This window comes from Tympanuchus pallidicinctus, unplaced genomic scaffold (genome assembly GCF_026119805.1).
Source record: "Tympanuchus pallidicinctus isolate F22 unplaced genomic scaffold, pur_lepc_1.0 scaffold3, whole genome shotgun sequence".
Taxonomy (NCBI): domain Eukaryota; kingdom Metazoa; phylum Chordata; class Aves; order Galliformes; family Phasianidae; genus Tympanuchus; species Tympanuchus pallidicinctus.
In genome coordinates this window covers 72,149,288-72,175,724 of record NW_026294747.1, presented here as the reverse complement: position 1 = coordinate 72,175,724, position 26,437 = coordinate 72,149,288, and the positions used below count along the sequence as shown (strand labels likewise).

Here is a 26,437-nt window from a genome sequence, read left to right as displayed (position 1 = left end):
ATCTCCTCGACACTGCTTCCACTGCTTACACGTCACTCTCTACAGGAGAGTGGCTTTCTAAGCCATTTTTATCAAAATATTTTATAATGATACAATTGGGCGATTTGCTAGCACAAAGGACACAGACAAAATTTTATAACATCCTAAATATGGAAAATCCATGTGGGTGAACAGTTTTCAGATGGAATAAAAGATTGTAAAGGAAAAGTACAGACAAAGAACACAACCTCATTTTCATAAAATAATAAGGGATATTGGTTAATATTAACAGTTCGTGACACAAAGTAGTTTAAACAACTGAATTACAAAATAAAACATCTCCACTTAATGAAAGCATTGGATTATGAAATTATCAACTATAAGGGGAGAGATAACATTACAACAAAACTAACTAGAAGGGCTGAGCGTTTAGTGGCAATAATCACAGTAAATGCTCTCTTTCCAAGCATTTCAAATTCCTGCTTTTTCACCATGGACTGTTCCTTGAGATCTGTGGATGGATGGATTATTTCTAAAATAATTAACCTATTATTTTACCCTAGAAAGTAGTTTTTGCTAAGGACTGAACCTCATGCAAGAATTGAACTGAAAATATCCTCTCCTCATCATTAGGGGCTTCAATAATCTAACCAAGACCATTTTAGATACTTCCTGAGAAGTTGGTTTACTGTCTTTAATTTAAGCTCCATATTTTCAGAATATCAGCATTATTGTGGACGCAAATGACTGTTTATGAGTCTGTTTCTTAGCTGTCTATAAAATTGCTGCAGCCACACACCCAAACAATACAAATACTTGCATGCTCATTTTTTATGCAGTTGCATGGTTTGGAATAAACATTCTCTCTTTTTTTTTTTTTTCCTTTCTTTAAGACTGTTAGTACATAATGATCAGAAGTATGAAGAAAAAAAAAAAAGGAAAGGTATTCTTCTTCAGTGGGTAGTAATGCTAAAAGTTATTTGCTTCACTTCTGAATCTTACTTCTCAAGGTCACTTAAACAATTTAGGAATATACTACATTTCAGAAGTGACAAATACCACTACTGCATCTCCAAAGAAAATCTAAAATCAGCCTGCTTCTACGAGAACATTTCAATCATTTCAAAAGAAATTTTAAGTAAAAATTTAAAATGTCAGTTCAAAGTCTGGCTGAAAAAAAAACGTGGGAAAACAAGAGAATATGATGAAAAATGCATGTAAATCTGTACAGTTCAGATACATAATGCAGGATAATTTAATAGTCAAGTTTAGGATTCCATGTTTTATTGCTGCACTGTATAAACCATTTAACACAAGTAAAACAAGTGATTTTCTATCCATACGCTTTACTCCACAGCAAATATGATATAATTCTAGAACAGTTTGGTTAGAAGGTACCTACAAGATCATTAAGTCCAATGACCACTTCATTGCTAACCAAGTGTAATTTTAAGGGCACTATCCAAATGCTTCTTGAGCGCCGATAGGCATGGGGCATCAGTCACCTACCTCTCCAGGAAGCCTGTTCCAGTGTTTGAAAACCCTCAAGGTAAAGAAATTTTTTCCCAAACCCAGTCTGAACCACCCTGATGCATCTTTGTGCTGTTCCCATCCTGTCATCAGTTTCTAAGAGCAGAGCCCAGAACCTCCCTCTATTTCCTCTACTCAGGGAGCTGCAGACAGCAGTGAAGTCACCTCCTGGCTTCCTTTTCTCTGGAATGGACAGCCACATAACCTCAGCCCCTCCTCAGATGACAATCCTTCATGCCCTGCGACCAGTTTTGTTACCCTCTGGATGCATTCAATATCTTAATATATTTTATATACCTTAATTTCTTTTTTTATACTTTAATTTAGCTTTCTTACAAGCTATCCATAAGAACTCATTTCTGCCTCTAATTATTTCTTTTTTTTAAAAAAAAAAAGAGGTGTATTGCAAGGCTGAGTGCTGCAGTGCTACACTGTGCAGTGACCAGGCACCTGGTAGGTCTTCAGTGTTAAGCTGCAATAAGAGGCATCATTAGCAACTACAGAAGGGGGAACAAGCAAACAGGGATCCAAGAGGAAATTGAAGAGCAAGAAGTCTTGTAATTCTCCTCACATAAAAAAATGACACATTTTTCTCTGTTGTGCACTGAAGTGCCTCCTTCAGACCTAAGCATCTCCTAGAACATGGTACGAGGCCCTTTCTGTGACAGACCCGGCAATTCCTACAGCTTTCTGGCTGTTAGGCTGTTTTTTACTTCCATCACTTCATTCTTTCTCTTGAAGCTATGATATTTTGCAAGAGATAAATACTCTTTGGGCTATGGCTGGCAGTTAAGCTGTGCTCTGGGAGCACAGAGATACAGACTGAAGCCCAACTGTAAAGAATTCTTCAAAGAGAAAACAAGGAAATATTTGATGGAACTGGAATCACAGAATCGCAGGAATTAGATGGAAACTTGAGTCCAACCCCCCTGCAAAATCAAGTACCCTACAATAGGTCGCACGGGTAGGTATCCAGACAGGTCTTGAATATCTCCATAGATGGAGACTCCACAACCTCTCTGGCACCCTGTTCCAGTGATTTGTCATTCTTACTGTAAAGAAGTTCTTCCGCACATTAGCATGGAACTTCCTCTGTTCAAATTTTTGACCATTACTCCTTGTCCTATTACTGCACACCAACAAGAGACTGGCTTCACCCATTTGCCCCCCATCTCCCTTTAGATATTTATAAACATTAATCAGACCCTCCCACAGTCATCTTGTCCGCAGGCTAAACAGACCCAGGTTACTTAGCCTTTCCTCATACAGGAGATGCTCCAGGCTATTTATCATCTTTGTGGGGCTCTGCTGGACTCTTTCTAAGAAATCCCTGTCTTTTTTGAACTGGGGAGCCTGGAACTGGACACAGTAGTCTAAGTGTTGCCTCACCAGGGCAGAGTAGAGAGGAAGGATCACATTCCTCAACTTAGAATCATAGAATCACCAAGGTTGGAAAAGACCTAAAAGATCACCCAGTCCAACCGTTCACCTATTCCCAATAGCTCCTACTAAACCATGTCCCTCAACACAACATCCAGCCTTTCCTTGAACACCCCCAGGGTCAGTGACTCCACCACCTCCCTGGGCAGTCCATTCCAGTGCCTGACCACCCTTTCTGAAAAGTAATACTTCCTAATGTCCAGCCTGAATCTCCTCTGCCATAGCTAATGCCGTAGCTAACTTGTTAGCCATGATGTTTTTAATGAACTCTGGGATACCATTGGCCTTCTTGGCCACAAGGGCCATCTCCAGCAGGTCATCCTCTAACCTGTAATGCTACATGCAGTTATTCTTCCCCAGGTGCAAGACTCTACACTTGCTCCTGTTAAATCTCATCAAGTTCTTCCCTGCCCAACAAAGAAAAGAATCAACTTAGAAAATAAGAGCTCAGATTTGACATTTTAGCTGAAGAATGATATATTTAATTTAGTCAGACAAAAATGTAGTTATAGATAGATATGATCCAACACAGTGAGTATTACCATATTTAAGGGCAATCAAATTTGAGGAAGCTAATTCAAAGATTGAGTACTTCAGGTTTTTCTTATAACAGTGATGTAAAAAAAGAGTATATGTGAAATCTGATTAATATAATATCCAACTGAAAAGCAGCGTTTTGAATGCTTTAGTGAGCATCAGGTTAAATGCCACAAGAGCTCAGAGACTTGAGCCTTAGAATCTTTTGTTGAATGATAGGTTATTTATTATTTATAAGTGCTGGTCTAAATTTCTCTCTCAATTGTATTGGCTCTTGCTGGCAAAAAAAAAAAATAATAATATAAAATCACTCTGGAACTGTACTTTTGTATATGAGATCAGAATTTGTCCTGATACTTACTATATCACTTGTGTTATATCAGTGATCTTATTTTCTCTATCTATTAGCTGTTAAGAACTGCTTTATTTATTTGTACATACTGTGATTTTACATCAAAATATATATAAACAGGATGGCTGTCATCTCTTGTGCTATCTTAATTTGTGTGAACTATTAAGCCAGATTGTTATACACCCTTAATAGCATTTGAATATCAGTAATAAACCCTACATCTGTATGCTAAAAGTTCAGGCCCTGACCTTTAAGGAAAGATAAACAGATATCCATTTTCATTTAGAAAAGCCAACAAACATTCTGCACTGACTGAAACATATGACTGACCTTCTCTTCTGACTTTATTAAACTGCTAGATCCTATGAAAGTTCAGGTTATTTTAAAATGCCAAAACAGCAATAAATATTAAGAAATCATAATTACAGAAGCACATACTGTAGGGCTATCTTACTGTGTCATTTTATATAATATAGCTCATGCAATACACAGAAACACAGCTGTAATAAAGCTCTCCTTGTAATAAAAAGGAGTCAACTCTCATATACTACATCATTAACCAGAATACCCAGGTTAAATAAAATGTGAATTTCAAGATGAAGCTTGTATGCCTCAGTACTCATTTTTCAAATTTAATGATGATAATTGGTGAAATAACTGCTGTCTGTTAGCCAAAAAGAAAGCACATTTGTAAAGTTTCCATAAAGCTTGTGATATTACAACATCCTTCATTAGAAACAATCAACATCCTTGTTGTACTTATATTTGTAACAAACTTGGCGTATACTTAAGTGTTTTACTTTGATTGTTATTCCACATTTATGTTAACAGTGATCAAATCACTGTTATGTGATCAAATGAAAGCCAAAATGGGAGGCCTTGCAGTGGATATTAACACTCACGTTATTAATTCTTCTCACAGTGGATTACACGGACACATGAAAGACAGCAGTGATATAAAGGTATCCTTCTTTATGCACAGATATTTAATTTTTTTTAATATCACCATGCGTAAAGAACAGAACACTAAATAGTTCCTCTCTGTCTCTCCATCATCTGAGCTAGGTGTAATTTCTACAAATGTATTATTCTCATATGAGGAGCAGTAAGAGCAAATATTCCCTACAAACATCTGAAATATAATTTAGATATGGGTTTTAAAGCTTTTATTAGCGTTAGAGACATCCAATATTTTCTGGTGTGAACTAGATGTTAAGTATCTTTGTAGATCACTTTCCATCAGCAGGCAGCACGTATCTCCTCCTCTGCAAAACCATCTAAAATAGTGGTGCTAGCAAAGCTATTAACAAACGTGGGGGAGTAATTATTGATGAAATATTATCCAGTGCAAGAGGATCAAGATAAACTCATATCACAGTCAAAGTATCCATAATAAATCACAATTACATTCTCTTATCACTTCTGTCACGTTTCGTGCAAAAATGTTATTTTTCAATATTCCATATACATTTGTTGATGGTTTTAAATTATTTGAAAACTGTATTTACACTCCTGGCTAGGAATTATTTTATATAATGTCCAAATGACATTTCTATCGGCTTCCAATGGACACAAAAAATAATAGGTAAAAGTCTGCAGTGACTGAGAGTTTGCTTGTAAGCACAGTAATTCCTTACACATCGAATAGCAAAATGCTTTTCCAAACAGGCTGACTTGAGCTGATGGCCTCAAGTATTTCTTGAAGGAGCATCAACAACAGAAGCAAACTGTCAACTCAACCTTATGTCACCTAAGTTTGTGGAGCTTAAAATTCAGCAACCAGAAAGACACAATCTGGTGGTTCACATGAAGTTCATAGAAAAGAAAGCATTATGATAATGTGACAAGAAGCCTGGCACCTGTGAAACTAAAATCTCTACCATTCAATGCATTGTCTCTGATATCTTTCTACTAAAACAATAATTAAACATTATCAACACCAGGAAAATACAATTTCCTAAGAGGAAAACAAAGTTCATGAAGAATGTTGTCACACAGGTAAACTTTTTGTTGCAAAATGTAAATACTGTTCTTGTTCCTAGAGACAAAATTATACCTACCCTAAACATGCTCGTTCTAATATCACAGAGCTTACAGCATGCATAATCCTTTAAAAAGCATTTATCAGGAGGTAGGAAATACTTGCATCTAAATACCATTTCACTGTAACTTAAATAATCTTTAAATAATCTTTAAAGCATCTAGATGGTTATTATATAAAGAGATCAAACTTTCTCACTAAGGGCATTTAATATATGATAAAAATTCCATGGGTGTACCATTGCATCTACATGTAGTATATACATACAAGACAGATGTCAAGATAAGCATGCACCACTTTCTTCTCTGCTCTTGAACAGTCTCTCAGCCTTATTCAAGTTTCATCAGATAGGAAATATCACATTTCATCTCTACAGTTTAAACAATATCTTTCACATCCCAGTGGATTAACATGCTAACTAGAAATAACCAAGTCCATATTACCAACTCAATTCAATAGACTTTAAAAATCTAACAGTAAAACTGCAATTTGAAAAGTTGTGCTAACCATAAAGTTCAGAAATCTACAGAAAATACAGAGTATACAGAAAATATACAGAAATTACAAAATATAGGCCATTTTAGCTTATTTACTTTTATTAGTTAAATAATTCTTTACTCTCTGGGTCTTGGCCAACAGAAGCTGTAAAACCCACAGCACTTCTCTTTTTTTGTTAACAGATAGGAAATAAGGTCACAGCCTTCTCAAAAATGGTCTTCTGTAAATATGTTGCACACACTGAATGCAAGACTGCTGTTGCGGACAACGCAACCATTTGGCTTGAGAATGCCAGTAGCATCTGTGTTTCAGAAATAAATCCACTGCCATTCCTATGCTACTGCAAACTGCCTTGCCTAATATAATGGCACTGGACACAAGGACATACACTACACCCATATATCTTACAGTATGTGAGAAATGCACTGGTGCCTTACCTTTTCTTAGCTGTATACTGAGCCTCTTCCCTATCTTTTTGGTGTTATACCCGCTGTTTGCAGTGGAGGTGAGAACTTTCTGAGGCGATGGTGCCAGGCCCGATGGTGGTTTCCCTGATGAACTCACACTATGAGGTAGCTGCGAGTAGGACTCGGTCTGATCAGACTGGTTACCCGCTCTAGACATTCTTTGTAACGTGTGAAGTCCAGAATTGTGAATATTTTTGCTGTCGTTATACTGGGAATCGGGGCTGAACCGATTGGAGTAGTACATGTTCTTCTCGCTTTGGGACAATTGCTCGTACTGTTCTTTATTTGCTGCAGGGACCACATGGAACCAAATGAATGGCGTACGCATGGCTTGGCGAAACATATGCTGTGCTCTAGGTTTCAAAATGAACAGAAAATTAGCAAATTAGGACTGGCGGACTGCAAGACATTATAAGCATAATTACTGATGTTAATTAAGCAACATGAGCTGACAGAATAGCAGAAATTGAGGCATAAAGTATAAAACCTGAATCTGTTCATTAGTTTTCTTTGTCTGCCTGTTGCTAACTTTATTGCCTTAGGGTAACACAATGGTTAAATATGCTTAAAAACTAACATTCCAAATACTAAGAAAAGCAAAAATTTTAACCACAATCTTGAAAGGCAGATTGTTCTGTGGAAGGATTGCAACATACTTTTTTGCTTTGAACCTTGATAATTGCTTCTTCAGATACAGTAATCGCAGTGACGACAGAATTATTGGAATGAAAATTACACTTTATACAAAGACTAGGTCATAAGCAGACATTGGGCACTAGGTCACAATGAGAAATACACCAAAGTCAAAAAGTCTCCTCAGGCTTACATTTTGATTCAGAATCTCAGTGGAGACAAGGTACTTTTTACCATATGGTTAAGGGGTCATGTTCCAATAACGGATAAAGATATAAAGAAAGCATTTCAAATCACTGTTAAAGTACAGGACAATCAGCCTGAATGATATTCTTCTGACTCTCAACATATGTAGCATGTTTAAAATCAGACATTTTCTGCATATCTCTTTTCTGCTTTCTACTTTAATTATCTGTGTGTGACAGATAACTGATTTCAGTGTTAAAAGTCTTTCTCATTTACTCCTTCAGGATTCTACAAACTTCAGACTTCCATTACACAAAAATTTACCATGTCTTAAACTTATCCAGAAATTTTCTCTATATAGTCCCTTTAGTTTCAACACATAAAACTATAATTATTTTTAAGATGTTAAAAAATAAAGCCTCTCTGTTCTTTGTATATATTAAACATAATGTATTGCAAGTATAAAAGCAAAAATCATGTGGGAACTTTATGATAAACAGTTTATCAGTGTAAGAAGTTGAAGTCCGTAATGTTCAAAAACACAGCAAAAAGAATCAAATGGGAACTGTGTATATTCTAATGACAACAGCTATCTTGAATTTTTGTACTATGGCTACACTGGTCCAAATCAAGCTTAGATGATTTTTACTTAAATACTGTATTGCCCCAGACTACTGCATGGTGCACTGCTAACAATTAAATAACAAAATGTATCATGCAGTAAGTAAACTTACTGTTCAAATCTCCTATTCCGAAGGTCCCCATCGTTAATCCTGACAATACAATCATTCTCACAAAAAAGATTTTCTTGTTCAGCTTTTCCACCTTTCTCCAGTCGCTTTACTAGTAGCCCCAGGGTTCTGGAACATTAAGATTACAAATGATTACAGTTCCAAGAGTTTGCAGTATATAACATCATACTGACAGTATTTAATCATAATCATTATAGAAACTAAATTTTAAAACATCTTCACCTGTGCACAGGATACCAACTTTTCAAATAATTTACAAGCATTACCTGAATTATTATCCATTATCCATGAAACAGAGACCCTAGGTGAAACAAGCATGTCATTTAAGAGTATCAATGAGTATGAGGACATCAGATCTATTCTTGAAAAAGGCATAGATATCTGAAGAGTAGAACTTAGCACTAAGAAGTTCCATGCACATCTTTTGTTAATGGTTAACTGAAGTTGAACGAATTCAACTTAAAAACTCAATTTCTGAATTAGCAAAGATTATGACAGCCATTCATTACTGCTCCTGTGCACGTGAAATGTGGGGTCATCTCACGCATTTATTGTAAGCCTTAACTTTTCTTACAAGATAGCAAAGAGGAAACTAAAAATAAAAACATAGATGTCATTTTTAATTCAGTGTATTATCTTAGATGAATTGGTTCAGTAATAAACAATTACCATTTGATAGCTTCTGTGTAGTGAGTTGACCACCTCTGCCTTAGTGCTTATGTACAGTGTCATCTTGCTGACATTCAGAGAGAGAAAATACAAATAAATATTCAGCCCAAATTATGAAATGGATCCTGAAGAGGGAATTTCTGAAGTATTGGTAGGACTGTCTGAAAAGTCAGTCCTATTTCAATAAATGAACTCTTGTTTTGAGGAAGAATTAAATCTTCAGGATTATTCTTGCACCAACAATGAATTCTGTTTTGTTTGTTCGTTTCTTTGTTTTAAATATCAGCTTTACAGGGTGTATTAGAGGGTCAAATTCACAGCATACAAGGCAGCCGTTAGCTGCATGACAGGAATTGCAAGATTACAATATGCCTTTTAGAACAAAAATTACAATAAACATAGCACTGCAGTTCACAAATACCTCAAAGAAAATAAGTGGTCAGTGATGACTAAATGGACTCGTTATGATTCAAAAATTAGATATGTACTTGAGCACTTCATCAAATGGGTCAGAATAGCAAAATTAACTTTAACTTTGTCTTCCACTTTAAATCCTAAATATCTCAAGATAGCACCAACATATGCCTGCAAGACATTTATTTTACAGAACAGTCATGCTTTCTCTTTACAAGCCAGATGAAGGAGTAAAAGAAACAATTTTTTTAGTATTTCCACTTTGGAAACTTCTAGAGACGTTAAGGCATGATGCTGAAAGAATCTGTACATGTAAACAGACTCTGAGAAAAACAACATAAATCGTTTTGACAACACAAATCATCAAACCAAGCCTGAATTAGACAATAACATTTAACTGATACTATTCTGTCTTCAACTGATACCGTGTATTTTACAAACATACAGCATACTGCAAGCCTAATCTTCAGCCTCCAGAAGTCCTATAAGTGGCAAACCTTCAACACCCTCATTTGGTTCCCAATGGACCACTTGGGTGCAGCCACTGATGCTAACTGTGATAGGGATTGACTTTAGCTCAGCTGTAACAATTAGCGATCTGTTTCTTTGCAATAACAGTGGCAAACACAATGACCAGAAACATTCCATTAAGTTGAAGTATCATTCCTATAGAATCCAAGCATTTCAGAAAATATTTGGAAAACAAAACAGGTACTGGTGTGTATCTAGTCCTATCCTTCCCCATTCCACTTTGATACGCTCTGGGTTTGGAAAATTCCACTTTTTGTAGATTGCTTTCAACAACCCCACATCTCCCTTAAAAAATAGTGTTTTTCCAAAGTAAAAACCTAGCTAGTAGTCACCTACATAGGAAAACACTTTATTTTTTGGATATGATCTGGGAAGTACTGTTGAGATGGTTTTAGGTGGTTTACTGTTTGCCATTCCCACAAATAGTTTGTAACAGTTTGCATGAAATAAAAAATCTTAGAGTCCATAACAACCGAACATGAGCTTAATGATCATGTTGTGCTGTAATAATTGTGTTAACATTTATTATTTGTTGAGAAATTGTCACAGGAAGTGAAACACAGAAGAAAATTTTAAAATAGTTGTCCCTTTTTACTTCCATTCACTGCTATAAGCCTTGAGTACAATCTCAGGCTTTTTTTTTTGACAACAAAAATTCTAGAAAACAAAACTTAAAGCATTATGTTTTTAGTTTCAGAAAGAACTAACATAATATTTACGAATGTCAACAATAAAAGTATGTCCATTTCTCTAAGAAAAAGACAAATATATGTATGACTTAACTACATTCATTTTATCAGAATTATAGCTTTGATACATTTAAAATGGATGTTTAGAATAGAAATTTGCTACGTTTTCACATGTAAACTGTTGAATTTCTCTGGGTAGACAATGTGGGTAGAGCCCACAGTGTGAAGTTATTGAAAATGTATCTCTAAAAGGGAAAGAGCAATTAAAAATCAGAAGTGAGAAGATTATACTTGAGAGAAAAGTACCACAATATTTGAAGGAGGAGGGGCAAGGACTGCGTCTGCTCTTCCTTTCCTCTTACTTCATACCCAATGGCAGTTCCATGTGGGTGTGCCCACTATAATGCCCTCAGAATTCATAATTTGGAAGTGTACATAATGGTTACATGACAACATACATAGTAACTGCAAAAGACCTTTTGTTTGTATGGCTGTAGATCAGAAATCTCAAGATATTATCATAGTAGATATCAAAACATTTTACATAAACTACAATACTCAAAGTTAACGTTGTGGCAATTATTCACTATGTAAAATGCTATGATTACTTCATTGCAACATCTGTACATACTTATGAATACAAGGCAAATGGCCTATTAATGGCTTTTGCATAGCATTTTTCTAGAAATATAACTTTCTACTAATTTGCATCTTGAAGTAATATTAATAAATTATTAATACAAGACATCTTTATGCATGGTTTCTCATTTCTTAAATTTAATTCACCTACCTACATCCTTGAACCTAGTAGAAATCATACTAATCTTTAACCAATGGTAACATAACCCATAAGTGAGCTACCAGTCAAAATTGCAAATAATCTCATTAAACAAAGGCTATGAATTCTCTTAATGCAAGATTGCACATCTCAGACACAACATATGGTGTTCATGAGGAATTTTCTTTCTAACAGATGTTAGAGCTAGCCTAACTGAGGACACTAAGAACAGATTCAAGGCTGGATGAAGGCCTGTCTCAAATCTTAAACCAGGATCTTCAGAATGCCCAAATTCTGATTTATTTATTTTTAAAGAGACATGGGAAAAAGTTCCTTTTAGACACCGTTCTGTAAACGATCTCTTGAACTTGGCTTAGGTGAGTAAATTGTCCTAGAACTTGTAGAAATGTACATACCTGAAAATTTTAGTAACAAAATTTTGTGCACTATTTCTTCAGCATATGATTGTCAGATGTTGGAATTTTACTCTCAAAAAGGCATTACTGGAACTCACGTTTGCTATTGCAGTGAGCGCAGAGAAATGGCGTGGATCTGATACAGTAAACAAAACTAATTGGATTTTTTCCTTGCCACGTGGTACCAGCAATACGTTGAGAGGCAGCTCTGCTATAGTTTCAGTACTACCTTTCCTATATCAGGAAAGCTACAAATTTTGAAAGGCTGCAAATAAATCTAGTCTAAAATACCAAAACCAATATTGATATGTATAAATACATGTGTGTTTGAACACAACAATGTAGCACACAAATATATGGATGCATTTGTATTTGCTTAATCTTTTCAGTTCAAGTCAGTAAATACATTCTGCAACATAAATTGTGGAGTTAAATGTATGAACTTCTGCACTCTGCAAACACATAGCAAAGCTGCAACCCTACAGGAACAACAATTCTAACTGGAAATTTGGTAGCTGTGCTGTTTTATGCTAGCATTAACTGATATGGGGATAGAACAGAAACAGTACTGAAGTACACAGATCTATCTTAGTATTTGTTTTAAATACATAATTGGGAATGTAAACAGCTTAGATTATATTAGCATTTGCACCACTGTATTTCCACGAGGTTCATTACTCTAATTATACAATTAAAATAAACTCAGCTACATGAGTTAACATTTCAGTTCTAAACACAAATTACAACCAGTGATAAAACTGAGAAATAAGTGGCAAGTGTTTTATTGACATCTAAATTGCCTGAGTTTTTCTGAGTAGTTCTTTGAAATTGTGAACTCCCCACATGCCACCCAGCTGTATAGAAATGATGATAATTTGTCATAATAAAAACTGACAGTGTAAATACATAAGAGTATTAAAAATATGATTTTGAACATCCAGAAAACGATTCAACCATCGATGCCCATTGCACATACACGCTGAAGTTATTTACCTATTACCTACAAACTAACTAATATAATCAAATCAGACAGAACAGAAAATAACCAATTTAGATGTCTATGTAAAGTCACTAGCATGAAAAGGCAAAAACTCGATTAAGGGACAAAAATAATGATTGGTTTAAAAGCAGATGCGTAGCAGCTTCCCACAAACCAGGCAATGCTGAGAGAGCTCTGAGGTACGGGAACAACAACGGTGCCAATTTCCCGAGAGCAGAGGGTCTGAGTCGGCAAATCAGATTGTTTGTTCAAGATAAATTATAATGGCTGCTCAACGCTAAATTGCACATAAACTTCTTTGCACAACATTTACGTCACCGAGCGACAGCAGGGCACTCGAATAACTTTATCAGCTTTCATGCCTGAACTCCGGAATCAATTTCCAATCTTTGGCAACCACTCCTCAACATCTCAGCTTGAATACTACTTCAAATTAAGTTTATGTAACTTTTAAAAGGATGAGATCAGACAAAGAAAGCCTTGAATTCAGCTAAAAGAGTGAGGGAATTTACATTTACTCCACAGGAATCTTTTCCCAGTGGCTACTTTTGAAACTTAAAAGGCTGGAAATGCAGAAGAAGTTAACACATACTTAATAGACGATCAAATACAATAGGATTGTTAGAAAGACACCTTGAAGGTGGCATGAAGGGATCTCAGTGTACACAATAGCCAATTAGATGTGACTTGAATTTTCTTTGTGTTTTGAGAAGAAGAACCAAAGTTTTACAGAGAAATACAAACTCATTCCAGAAATGGCACTTCTACTAAAAGCACGAAAATAAGAGAACTACAGAAGAATGTGTAACAATTTTCTTGATTGTGTATGCATCAATTTTGTAATAGATTTTGTTTTTTACTATTCAATACAATTTGTTAACTTTTTGATTTAAACTGACAAGAAAATTCAGTCTCCTATTTTTTGCATCCTTCTCAGACTTCCTTAATATTCTTAATCTGTGTTTTTAGGTTATACATCCTAAATGTCCTAAGTATTTCTAGCTGCCAGATTTTAGAATTATGGTTTATCTTGGATTCCCTGGCATGTTTTGATAGCAAGGACAACAGGTAAAGCCTCACAGAATCAGTGCTTTGCACCAAAACAACGTCTGATATTTATTAATGGCAGCGCTTTTCTAGGATTTTCAGGTGAGTATCCAAATCCTTTTCTATTCTGTTTTAATAACATAGATTTTACAGTAGTCTTGGGACTGTGTCTTGGAGCTTTCCTCACTGTTATTCACAGAGATTTCTGATGTTATTTTATATATGCCTTGTGTCAGCTGAACCTCCTTTCAGACAAAAATATGGCAGTTCAGCAACTGTCCAGAGCTTGAGAAGATTTCAAAGATGCCTGAAAGTAGAAAAGACAATCTAATGATAAGTGAGTGCTTTCTCTCTGATCACCTAATTTCTTCTGTAGTTTTGTACAGATTGAGAAATTTCTTTCCCTTTAAGCTAGTTCCTCTCATTCTTTTCCTCTCTTTTCTTCTCTTTACCTAAATACTTATGTGTTCACTTTCTATTTTCTCCTTCTTTCTGCATTCATTTTCATGCCTCCTATTCTGCTTACCATCTCATGTGTACCATTGGAAAAATGTGCAAGCAGATTTTGTAAACAAAACTTTTATCTCAACAAATTTCAAGCCATAAGGTGATGAATATGTATACCCCTCCTCTCTTTTGACAAGGTGAACAAACTGTTACCTAAAGCATATGATCAAAAGGCCAATAAAGGACAGATGGATTTGTAGAGGTAAAAATAGACAGATAATAAGCAAATGAAAGTACGATCATGTCTGCATAAATCAACAGTGCTTTTCTCAGAGAATAACCAAGAGAGTTTTATTTTTTGTTAAGGAAAAAAACCCTCATTTTGCTAGGGGACATAATCAGTAGCATCTAAACAGATACAGAAGAAGACCTTACAAATTTTGTCGAAGATCGAAAGTCAATACAGAAGACAGATTTTACTCCAAATCCAAGCCTTCCACAAAAGAGCCATATATTTTCTCTAAATAAAGCAAGCACATACTTTTTAAATATTTGGGGTGCTTACTTTCTTTTTGGTGGGAGAAGGCCCCTGCTGACTGCATATGTCAGCATATGAAAGAGGAAAATCAGTATGGTTCCACACTTTTAAAATTTATCATTTTAATAACCACTGCTTATATAAGTAACATTTTCAAAATGCCATGGAAAGAACTGGAAGAAAAGAACTGAAAGTACAGGGTAACTGCAGTTGAACATCAAATAGATGAAAAACATGGTGAGCAAATGGAATAGGTTTTATGCTAAGCCACACAATCTATACGATATTTTTTTCTTGGACAATGCTTGAAGTCTTTATTGACTTTAGTTTTGTATACTTATGTTTTTATTGAGCAGATCCCTTGCTCAAATAATTTTTCTCAGTGTAGCAGTGCTTTGCAGCCAGGGAAGGGACAGCCGTGTGCTGGAGTGAGAAAAAAGAGGGCAGAAGAGCATTGGTCTTCCTCCAAATCTACAATTACACGGAAAGCATGGGAAAAGTGCTTTGTAAACAGTGAGGTCCTCTCCATCTCTGGCTAATCCCCCACTCTCTGAAGCCATGGACAAGCATCTCTTCCCACCGGCTTTTTCAGCTCAGAGTAAACACAGCTCTCTAGAGCAGCAGATACCCCTGCCCCAAATGACGGAGGAAGAAGGCGACAGCTGCTGGGAGAAAGAAACAGTCAAGGTAGGTCAGAGCACTGCTGATGCTGCAACAAAATAAAATTCGCTTCCATCAGTGACAAATCTTTTTTTTCAACACACATAAAAGCTTTGAATCCACCGCTAATTACTATGACAGTAAAGCTATTTTTCTCAGACTATGCTAGTGTTTTGATTAAAGACCTAAACGCTAAATCTCTACCAAAGTAAGCATTAGAGGTGCATACGGTTTAGTGTTATAATCCCCTCAATGATTTTTTTAAAGTAGACTGTTTTCTTTGCACTTTTTAGAAAACCATTCCAGCTTTAGTAATTCCAGCTTCTGAGTCAATCAAAACATGTTAATCTTCTCCAAAACCATAATGTTTCAACTTTTTTTTCTGTGTATTTTTAACTCCAACAGATGGGACAATACCAAATATCAAAAGAATAATGATTGTTTTTTCTTCCTCTCTTATCAAGTGCAGATGCAGGAAGCCTCTGGTTTAGACTGCTGATATTTCGGAACACGTGGCTAAAAAGAGGCAGTGGGGAAATGCTGCCTAAATATCCACCTGAACTAAAGGGGCAGATTATAATTTATAAGAGTCAGAAGGGAAACATCCTAATACCTCATTATTCCATGGGATCACATTACAACCCTGCAATTCTAACTTATTTTAAGCAGAACATTTACATTACAGGATACAGTCAGAGAACTTGCATTTCTTCCTTTCTTAATCAGTGAGGCTTCCTTTTAAGAAACATTCAACATTGCACATAAACTAAATGCACGCAATACAAGAATTAACATAACGAAGATAAAACATGGCAAGTTATGATTCAATTAAAATCCTACACGATACGTTACCTTCCACCTCGGGCACTGAAAGGCACTACATGGATTCCCAAAGGCCCACCGTCGTTGGAGACTTCTACGAGCTTTACCATATCACTGTGAGACAACGATGAATGAGGGAATGTGAACATGTACTGTGAATGAACCAAAAAACCCCACACAAACACGCACAGAAAAACAAGAACATCCCAAAAACTACATCATGGTGATGAAAGCATCATTGAATGCTACATACCTGAATAGTAATCTGATGGCATGAAAGGAAATCAATCATTAAAAATAGTTTGATTAATAAAATAAGTGAAAATCAAAGCAACTGATACTTAGTTTGCTGTATCAAAATAAGCATAATCATCATATGGATATTGTTCTATTTCTCCCTTATTATAAATATAAATAAATATTTTGAAACACGTACACAGCTGGAAAGGTGGAGCATAGCCCATAAACCCTGAAGAGGTCTACATACCGAGATGAGAAAATAATGCACGAAGGCCAAGCCTCTCTGTAATTTGGAAGTGACAGATCTGATCAAAAGACACAGTCTTAATTTGTGACTTATTCCTCTCTCTAGCATTATACACTTTTTCCATGTCTCCTGGCACTGTGTGTATATATGTATACAATGCATACACACATCTTTGAGAAGCTTGTTTCTCTTAAATATACAAATCAAATTTCATCTAGAAATGGAGCAAAGAGCAAGACCAATGCCATGTGATAGCACTAAAAGATTTTCTATTTCCTTCAATAGGCTCTTGATCATACGTGGTACACCACAAAAACTTAATCTGGAATCTGCAAATAACCAGATCACACACTGTCAGGAAGTCAACAAAAATTCTGTAATCTAGTGTGATTTACGTTTCTTCCACTTATTTTTTTCTTCAAATTTTAAGGTAAGTTTTATGCTTGTTTTATGCCACGTTTTGTGTCTGTTTTTAACCTATTTTTTAAATTATGCAATGGAAATTCTCTATCTCAGTTATCACTGTTTAGACCTACAAAGCACTGAAAGTGTGGGAGAGCTGAGAGACAACAGCCAAAAAAAGTGTTATTCTTCAGCTCTGGACAAGCATTTTAGGATTGATGATATTACAGCACTTGCCAATGTTTCCTATCCCAGTTTATGTATCAGCTAATTTGTTTTCTTCTCACTGTACAGTAAGGCTACATTTTTATTAACTTTCATGCAGAGAGACTCATAGGAATCAAGCAATGTCTCCTTCCCCTGAAGATATTCTAAAAGACATCTATTACTGCTGTTATACCTATGCCACCTATGATCAACTTTCTTTCTGACTTTCCTATTATAGTAAACACACAAACAAGCAAACAAACAAAACAAAAAAACTAAAAAAAAAAACCCAAATTCATGTCATCCTGTGATCCTCCCAGAACTGTCATAAGTGGGAGAACCGCCTAAATAAAAATCCAGTTTTCATAGCCAGACTACACTATTTAACTTGTTCTACTGCTTAAGCAAGTACCTTCCATTTTTTCTAATATATTCATTTAAGGCCTATGCACTCATATTTCTTCTACTGTTTTTTTTTTTTTCCAAAATTACATTCCAAATTAAAATCTTCAACTCTGTAAAATGGAGAACGAAAAGAAATGACCCCTTCCTGAGAGATACTGTTTCAACTCTGCTTCTCACAGATTTTCTCATGTTTGCACTAAGTATTTTAAACAAAGATACAAGGAAGTATGATATCAAAACAGAAAAGAAAGAGGCCATGTATGTTGCAAGGCCAATGAGTTAATTAAAAGCAACACCAAGAAGTATTAAATTTGACAGAAATTCCATAAATTCTATTTAGCAAGCACTTTTTGAAATTACAGGAGATTCTGTAAATGGAATGGAGTAAACTCAGCAGGTATTGTTTAATAGATGCTACCATTTGACTATGCAACTTCTGTGACCCCACATGCCTTCTCAAGCAGACTGTGAACAGTTCACAGGTAATAAGATTTTCCCCCTTGAAATTCCTGTCTGTTAATTTATTTGTACTACCACTGACCCAATTCCTTCCACCAAGTTTTCAGAGTTCCATCAAATAAGCATCTTCTTTGAGGCAGAAAATCAGCACTTAGCATCAGCACTTAGAAACATTAAGTGTCCAATGTTTATCCTTGACACGAGATTTTTTAAGTTTCTTAAAAACTGCCTTAAAAGGGTGTGTGAAATAAATTGTTTAAAAACAAACCTACGCATGACCTAAAAAAGGCTGCCCCACTTTCTTAAGAGCAGGTCCTGAGGTTTTTGCAAGTCTATGTTCAGTCTCAAAACTCATCATTAAAACAATGTGTTCTGCCAGTAACTTACTCCAGGGAAAAATTGGTATTGCTCTCCAAGCCAGTGTCTGCGTGTCCAACAGGCTCAACTCTGCTGTTGTCCTCCTCTGTTCGATCTTCATCCTAGGTATTAAATAGGATAAAATCTCATTAATCAACGTTTAACAGTTTTGTTTATTATAATAATGACGGTGTCCCATTTTCACATTATGGCTGTTAGCAAAGTTGAAGTGGAAATATGTGCTTCCACAACTGAAAAAAAAAACCTTTTTATTTGCTGCCTGAAATTTTTGTAAATCATTTTCACCACTGCACGCTTTTTTCTAATAACAGTTAGTTTTATATCTTAACTTTGCTGTATGTATAGAAGCTACAGAAGCTATCACAGGCAGTATCTGTTTGGAAGGCACATGAGCTGGGACAGAAAGACAGCTGCCAGCCAGCAGTGTGGGTGCAAACTCCCACAGAGCTCTTTCTGCCCTGGTTACTAGGAATTCAGCTAGGCATGAGGCAGCTCACCAAGGTGCTCACAATAGACAAAATTGTGGCTCCTGTAATTTGACAAACTACCAATACATATTTAAACATTTTTTTATCACAGGACTTTATTCACAGCATGCCACGAATGGCTGACATCAGGGAGTTACAAGGCTCTAATGATAAGAATTGATTTTGTTTTTAATTTGACTTTCCAAAAAGTATATGCATTATTTACCAAATATAATTTTAATGTCAAGGTTGGGAATGGTGTACTTTCTAGGGTAATTCAAGGACCACCAGTAATGATGATCTACAACCCTTCTTACACCTAAGTTCCTCGTTAGAAGCTTATGGTTTTAATTACTTCTGTGACCAAACCAAAAATAATTCATGTGAACAATAGGATTCAATAGACTTAGATTCTACAGTCAGAGCAGAAAAATAATACATGATAGGTTATGAGTTCAGCAAACACAGTCAAAAAATATATTAAATTATTGAAGAGATATTAAAGAAAGGCAGAGACACTTGGTAATGTCCAACTGACATTTCCACTGAGAGTCTGGAAAAGCAGGAGGCTGGATGCATCAGGCTTCCATGAGTTGTAGCTACGCCTGTGTGCATCCCGGAGAGCAGCGCACTGCGTGAAGCTGAGCTACCTGAAGACTGATGATCCTGTGTTGTGAGAGGCTTTAATGTGCACTTCTTTGTCATCCATCTCTGCTAAGTACTAGGCAAATAATACATTTCAAAGGTTAACCAGCATCTTGAACCTACCTAGAACTGCATTATGAACGCAAACAACAACTCAAAATAAAATATATTCCATACAGTAAAAGTTGCTTATAAACCCACTGTAAATGATAACCTGTACATTAAGAAACATGTCAATTATGCTTACATTCTGTTCAGTAGCTTCAGGTGAAGCTCTGTATGTACAACCAAGTACAAGGAACAAAGACTAAAAATAAATAAATATTCATATATCCATTTCAATTATAAGGTTAAATGCAGCTTGCAAAAAATATATAGCAAGGAAATCAGAACATTGCAGTTGTTTCCCCTTAAAAAGAGGTGTTACACTCTGTTTCATAGATCCTTGTCATGAGTTTCTCATTTCAAAGTGAGGGACACAGGTGATTACAGAGACCTACTTAAGTATTTATATTGCACTGGAACTATAATCTGTAAGTTTAAAGTCAGAGTTACTGAAAAAATGCAATTCTGAATTGCAGATGTACTAAGAGGTCATCCCAAATGCTATTTTGTTACTGCAGCATTTGGGACAATTTTCCATGCTGGCTTTCAAGCAAACACACAAAAAGGACACATTAAGAAAAGACTGAAATAGCCTCCTACCTATTAGTAGATATACCTCCACTAACAACAACAAAAAGTCTGTCTTTATGTTGCATTATTTTGGCAAACACGTCTATGTGCTTACAAGAGAAGCATCATTCATCTAGCTCTCCTTGGATCCTATGCATTCACAACCTTCAGTCCCCTCTATGTGTCTGTAAACAAACTTCCCCTTGCCCTATACAGTTTTCAGGGCCCTTATTTGGACTTCCCCTTGGCAGACTGACTGTAGAAGTCCTCCTGGATTATGCTCCCTGTGCACAACAGTAGCTAAATCCTTGTGGAAATCTTTCTTCCTAGCTCTCTGTCCTTGCTCTCACTCCCAGAAGCTCCCCATGTCAGCTCACACTCAAGCCTCTCCACTTGCTGCATGTCCCATTTTCCTTCCACCAGTCCCACCTTGTACAGCAGAGGCTCCTTCTGCCACCCTCCTGCCCAACCTCAAGTGCAGCCACAGCCAGCTCACCTGCCCACTGCCCAACTGTAACTTTCAACTTAGGACGTGACACATCCAAGACTGCTAACCAAAAGCTAAGTTAAACATACTCTATCTGGCAAAACCAGATTTAGCTTTGTGTCTTTCTTATTGATAAATATAAACACAGTCAGTTTTGGACCAGACTCGCTGCCATTTATCCAAGCAATTACAAAAAAGCAGCTCCCTGCGTCTGGCTCTTCCCGGACAGCAGGCAGATCTGTATCAACAGCGTGTCTGTGCCCGTAAATAGGTGCTTAGAGGAAGAATCACAACCCTAACTACAGCACTTCCATAATCAACAGATGTACAATATATCTTTTTAAAAATCTTTACTATTACAGTAATCAAGCACTCTTTTTTGCTGAAAATAACACAGATTTTGATTTATGCTGAAGTGAATGGAGAGAAAAATTGGACACCTACAGAGAGATTTGACTTAAAATTTTGATTTACTATGGAAAGTAACTAGCTGTGAAAATCTCTGCATCTAGCAATTATTTCTTTATTTGGAAAGTAGTTTTCTTCTGAAAGGCAAATTCCACCTGTACACACTGTTGGGAGGAAAGCCAAGAAGAGCACACTTAGAAGAGCAAGACAGTTTCTGAGAGCCTACATGGATAATACTGAGATCTAACTTCCAGAAATAAATGATTTGATCAAACTCCAAACTCATAAGGTTTCTTTGGTCTCTATAAACCACCAATAGGCGTTATACTAAAAGACAAAGCTTCTCGTGGATGTAACATACACTACAGACTTCCAAATTGAACAGAAGTAGTTAGTAGTCATATCATTTTTACAGCATGGAGGAAAATTTAAAGAACATCTTCCAGTGTACTTAAACAAACCCAATGTGTTCAGTACAAACCTCCACTGATTCCCTTTTTCTGTTAACCAGGTCCCTCACACAGATCTTCTCCCCAGAGTGTCACTGGGCCACCAGCCGCAGCTGTAGCTCCCCATGAAGCACATAAGCCACCTGTCACGTATTTAGATGACTAAATCAGATGTTACACAATACAACGGCCGCCTTGAAAAAATGACATAAAAAAAGAAAACAGATCTTAACATTTGTTTCAGGTACATTAAGAGAACTGGAGGCTCAAAAAATTGTTCCTGCTTTTAAATGGATCTGTTTAAAACTCCTGTGTCTTAGAACAGCTAACTTTGTGAACAGGTACACAGCAGCATTAGTGATCTACAAGCTGTAATAAAATCAACTACTCAAACGCTGAGGAAAAAATATTCACAACTCAACATGGATTATGAGTGTTAACAGTTCTACGTATTAAAAGGTGCATTTTGCTGTTCACCTGCACAGCTTTCAAGAAATCACAGAATGCACAGGAAAAGCTGCCTTTTTAAATATTTTTTAAGATTTCTCAATCACTCCTTATGATTGCAAAATCCTCACAGCCATTTTTGCCATTGAACCTTGCTCAGTATAGATGTACTCAGATCATTTGATTACATTTTCTTGGGTAATTTCTCCTTCAGGATCTTCATCTCATTCACATAGGAAACAGCCATGACCACTGGCTGCAGATTGAAGACTGCCTTCTGCATAACTTCCAAAGTTTGAAACCAGCCTTACCTTCCTATTCTTACAGGACAGTTTATCTTTCATTAGCAAAATATCAGCTCCTACACCTGATTAAACCACAGTCGCTACTAAGTCTCTGCTTTATTTTCAAACATGAACTTTTTCACACATCTGTGCTGCTTCTGATTTCTGATGAGCTCTACAAAAACATAAGCAGAACTATTTCATTTTCCTTCTTCACATTCCTTCCTGAAGCTTTTCTTTCTACAATTACCTACAGAAAACTCAATAGCAGCTATGAAGGCTGAGCAAAGTGTGCTCTTTGCTCACATTCCTCCACGCTTCATTGGTGCACGCTTCATCTCCAGGTGCCTGGCCAGAGCACTGATTGCCATCTACTTCAGCCAGGCACAATTGGAAATGGGTTCTGAGGCACACAGGGGTTATGCATGCTTCTCTCTTTCAATGCTGAAATCTCAAATTTGGTAATAGTACTTCCATTATATCAGTAATTGATAATAGGGAGAGAAGATGGTTTTTATTTTCCCCCAGTTCAGAGAGAAATAACAATTATTTTGTTACTGTTCAGAAAGTAATTTGATATTTTTAATGATAATGGTTATATGAAATAGAACAACTGGTTTTCAAATGATTTGGATGTTCTTGCTTTTGGGAAAGTGTGGGCTCTGGGCAGCCTCTCTGGCCTGTTGTATCAAGGGCTTTAACATGTCCAGTAAAAAGAGAAAGTCTGGCAAATTTAGCTGTAAACTTCAATAAATCTGTTCCCATTGCACACAAAACATTATTTTTTTTCCCATCCTCTGAAATTGTTAATAGCTCAAGGGATATAGCCTCAACTAGATAGCCTGACATGGGTACACAAGAGTTATATGAAGAAACAGTCTTTTAAAACACAATTAAACCCATTTTGTATTTTTAGTAGTCCGCAGAGTAATTGCAGCAAAGTACGTTCGTGTGAGTTGGTTGTTCTCATTATACAACACTTTCAACATTTTTCCTAACTTTTGCAACAGAAAGAAGGGTCTGAAATGGCAAGGTATTGCCAGCGTTATGATAAACAGGCAGAGCTGCCAGCGTGAGCAGCATACAATGAATTCGTCTGACATGCACACCTCTACAAAGAGAAGCCTTTCACTATATTGCCTCTGCGTTGGAGTAATCAAGCTTGTTTCCTTTCCAGCATTTACATTTTAAGTCTTAGTGCAGAGAATTGAAGTACTATGGATAATGAACAGAAAGGAACAGCATATAACTTTCAACAGACACTTCAGATTCTGAAGTAGAGAAGAACACATTATCAATAAAGAGAAGCTCCTGAAAGACTGCTCACCAGTATTTTTTCCCAGCTGGGATACAACAAAAACAAGGCTTATGTTATTAAAATATGCCCTTCCCTTCATGTTTCCCCTTTTATTCTCTTGCTCTTCTTTGTAATGATTATGGAAGAAGAGACCACATTTGCTATTAGTCTCCTGGCTGCTGCATTTTATAAATGTTTGTTTGGTCCTTGCAACATAACACAGGTTCTCTCTGTATGATCAGGCTTGATAGGCAACAGCTCCTAAGGGACCTATTTCCTGAGTCTTAACTAGCACAAATATACCAGTATCAGGCTTTTGGGCTAATGTTCTCACTTCTTGATTAACTGGCCAAATCTCAAGAGAAGGGCAATTTTCAGTCGAATCTGAAGAATAGTTACGAAGATCACATGGGGAAAAAACAAATGTTATTGAATAAAAAACTATGATTTCTCCCTCTTGCTCACAAACATATACCTGCACAAATAATTAGATAAGAGCTTTATGTAATCCACATAGGTTCTATACTAGGTGCACTGCTATTATCAGCAATTAAATCATCATCCATTTAAACAAACAAGCAAACAAAAAACAACAGAAACAGCTGATTTTTTTTTTTCTTTTTTGTGGGGTTATTATTCTGCTACTCAGTCACTCCTAGGTTGGTCACGTACTTGTGCAGCAGAGTCACCCCACAATTGGAAATGGCAATATTCATATAGTTTCTATATGCTTCACTAATCCAAAATGAAATTTGCCTTGCTCAGTCAAATCAATGAACAGATATCATACAGGCATAAAGGAGCACAGAATGGAAGGGATTTCCTTGGTCTCCTGATAAATATCAAATTCATCCCCTGCTATCACAGGCAATCATCTCTTATTTCCCATTTAATAAACGGATCAAGCTGAGCCTTAAAACTGGCTGGCTTCATAAAGGCACCATTTCTATTGTGAACTGCCTTGGAAGGGAACGTTTTTACAGATTTAAATAATGTATTTTACTTATTTTTGTCCTCAAAAAAACAAGAAACAAAAAACAAAAAACAAAACAAAACAAAAAAAAAAAAAAAAAAAAAAACACCCACCACCAAAACACCAGATTTCCTGTAGAAAAAAAAAAAAAAATTGTTTGATACAACCTTCCTTTGACAAACCTATACAATACTTCATTCAGTTTTGACTACCTACCATTTCCTTTGATACTTAATGACTTGTCTTAAAGCATACACTTAAAGCCTTGCAATAACTAACAAAAAGTGGACAAACCCTGCAGTATCTCAATTATTTTGTAATATGTATTATTTAGAGGTTTACTGGAGTCCATGGTCCTCTGGGGCTCAGCAATCTGTGCAGTGTCACTGAATCACATTCATCTATTCTGTAACAATTACACAGCACGCATCTCTATCACACAGCTAGCAACGCTAACTACAGGAGCACAACATAAATGATGCTTGGTCATTTAAAGCAGCTTTCACTAAAAAGGTTTTTTAGTGGATTACACTGCAGTTGTCTGTTAATTCTTTTTACAGGAGGCACTACAGAAGTATGAGAGCCCTCAAAGTGCTGTAGTGGGTTAGACAAAAGCTCTTCCCATCAAAGGATTTAATTTGAGACATATTGCTGGTTCTGCTTCTTCACAGTAATGAAAATCTTGGACAAAGTGTGTGTTATGGAGGTTTGTCCTTACTGTTGCTCTTAATTACAATTTTTAAATATCATTTTGAAAGGAACTGAAAATTTGCAGTAAAAATTTTACTATGATGAAGCATTTCAAAAATCCTCCCATGCTCCTCGATAAAAAGATTATGAACAGAATAAAAAGATTATGAACAGAAAGGAGCACCAGCCTACAAACAGACACATCCTCCCCACCTCCAGTTGTGCAGCACACGGTCCAGGTTTCCCTCCAACCCTCATCCTATCTGGTGCTGCTGCTCCTCCTCTAATGGACGGGGTTTTAACGTGACCTTACAGTGGTAGCTTGCCAACAAACAGTAAGAAAGAAAGAAAACAGTAAGAAAGCATTAAAACTCTGTTGTTGTTGTTGTCGTTACTGATGAAACATGTTTGTGTGAATTAATGTCGCCCAACGGTCAGTGCCTCCTAGCAGAGAAAAAACAAGGCAAAATAAAAGGTTTTGCGAATACATGAGTAACTCAGCAAAGCTGTACAAGGGAAAGGGAAGAAAATGGAATCTGACAGAGAGTGAAAAACAGTAATGTCTAAAGCATTGCTACTTCTCAATGATAAACCATAAGAGAGAGATTGAGGTTAGATGTTAGGAGGAAATTCTTTACTCAGGGTGGTGAGGCCCTGGCATTGCTATCCAGAGAAGCTATGGGTGTCCCATCCCTGCAGGTGTTCACAGACAGGTTGAATGCGGCCCTGGGCAGCATGGTCTTGTGATAGGTCCCTGCCCATGGCAAGAGGAAACCAGATGGTCTTTAAGGTCCCTTTCAACCCAAACCATTCCAACACTGCTCAGTGTGCAATGTAATCATAATTCATAG

The 26,437-nt window shown here is 36.4% G+C and overlaps 1 protein-coding gene across 29 annotated transcripts in view; it reads right to left on the bottom strand.

Moving 5' to 3' along the window:
• The window catches only part of PARD3 (par-3 family cell polarity regulator), a 424,256-nt gene that overhangs the window by 198,327 nt on the left and 199,492 nt on the right, over positions 1-26,437 (bottom strand). For all 29 annotated transcript variants that reach the window (XM_052692888.1, XM_052692876.1, XM_052692889.1 and 26 more), the window contains 4 exons: positions 18,774-18,865; positions 16,457-16,540; positions 8,398-8,523; positions 6,815-7,197 (listed from right to left, as the gene is read on the bottom strand). In XM_052692888.1, the coding sequence (XP_052548848.1) occupies positions 6,815-7,197; positions 8,398-8,523; positions 16,457-16,540; positions 18,774-18,865 (685 nt within the window). The remainder of the gene's footprint in view (positions 1-6,814; positions 7,198-8,397; positions 8,524-16,456; positions 16,541-18,773; positions 18,866-26,437) is intronic.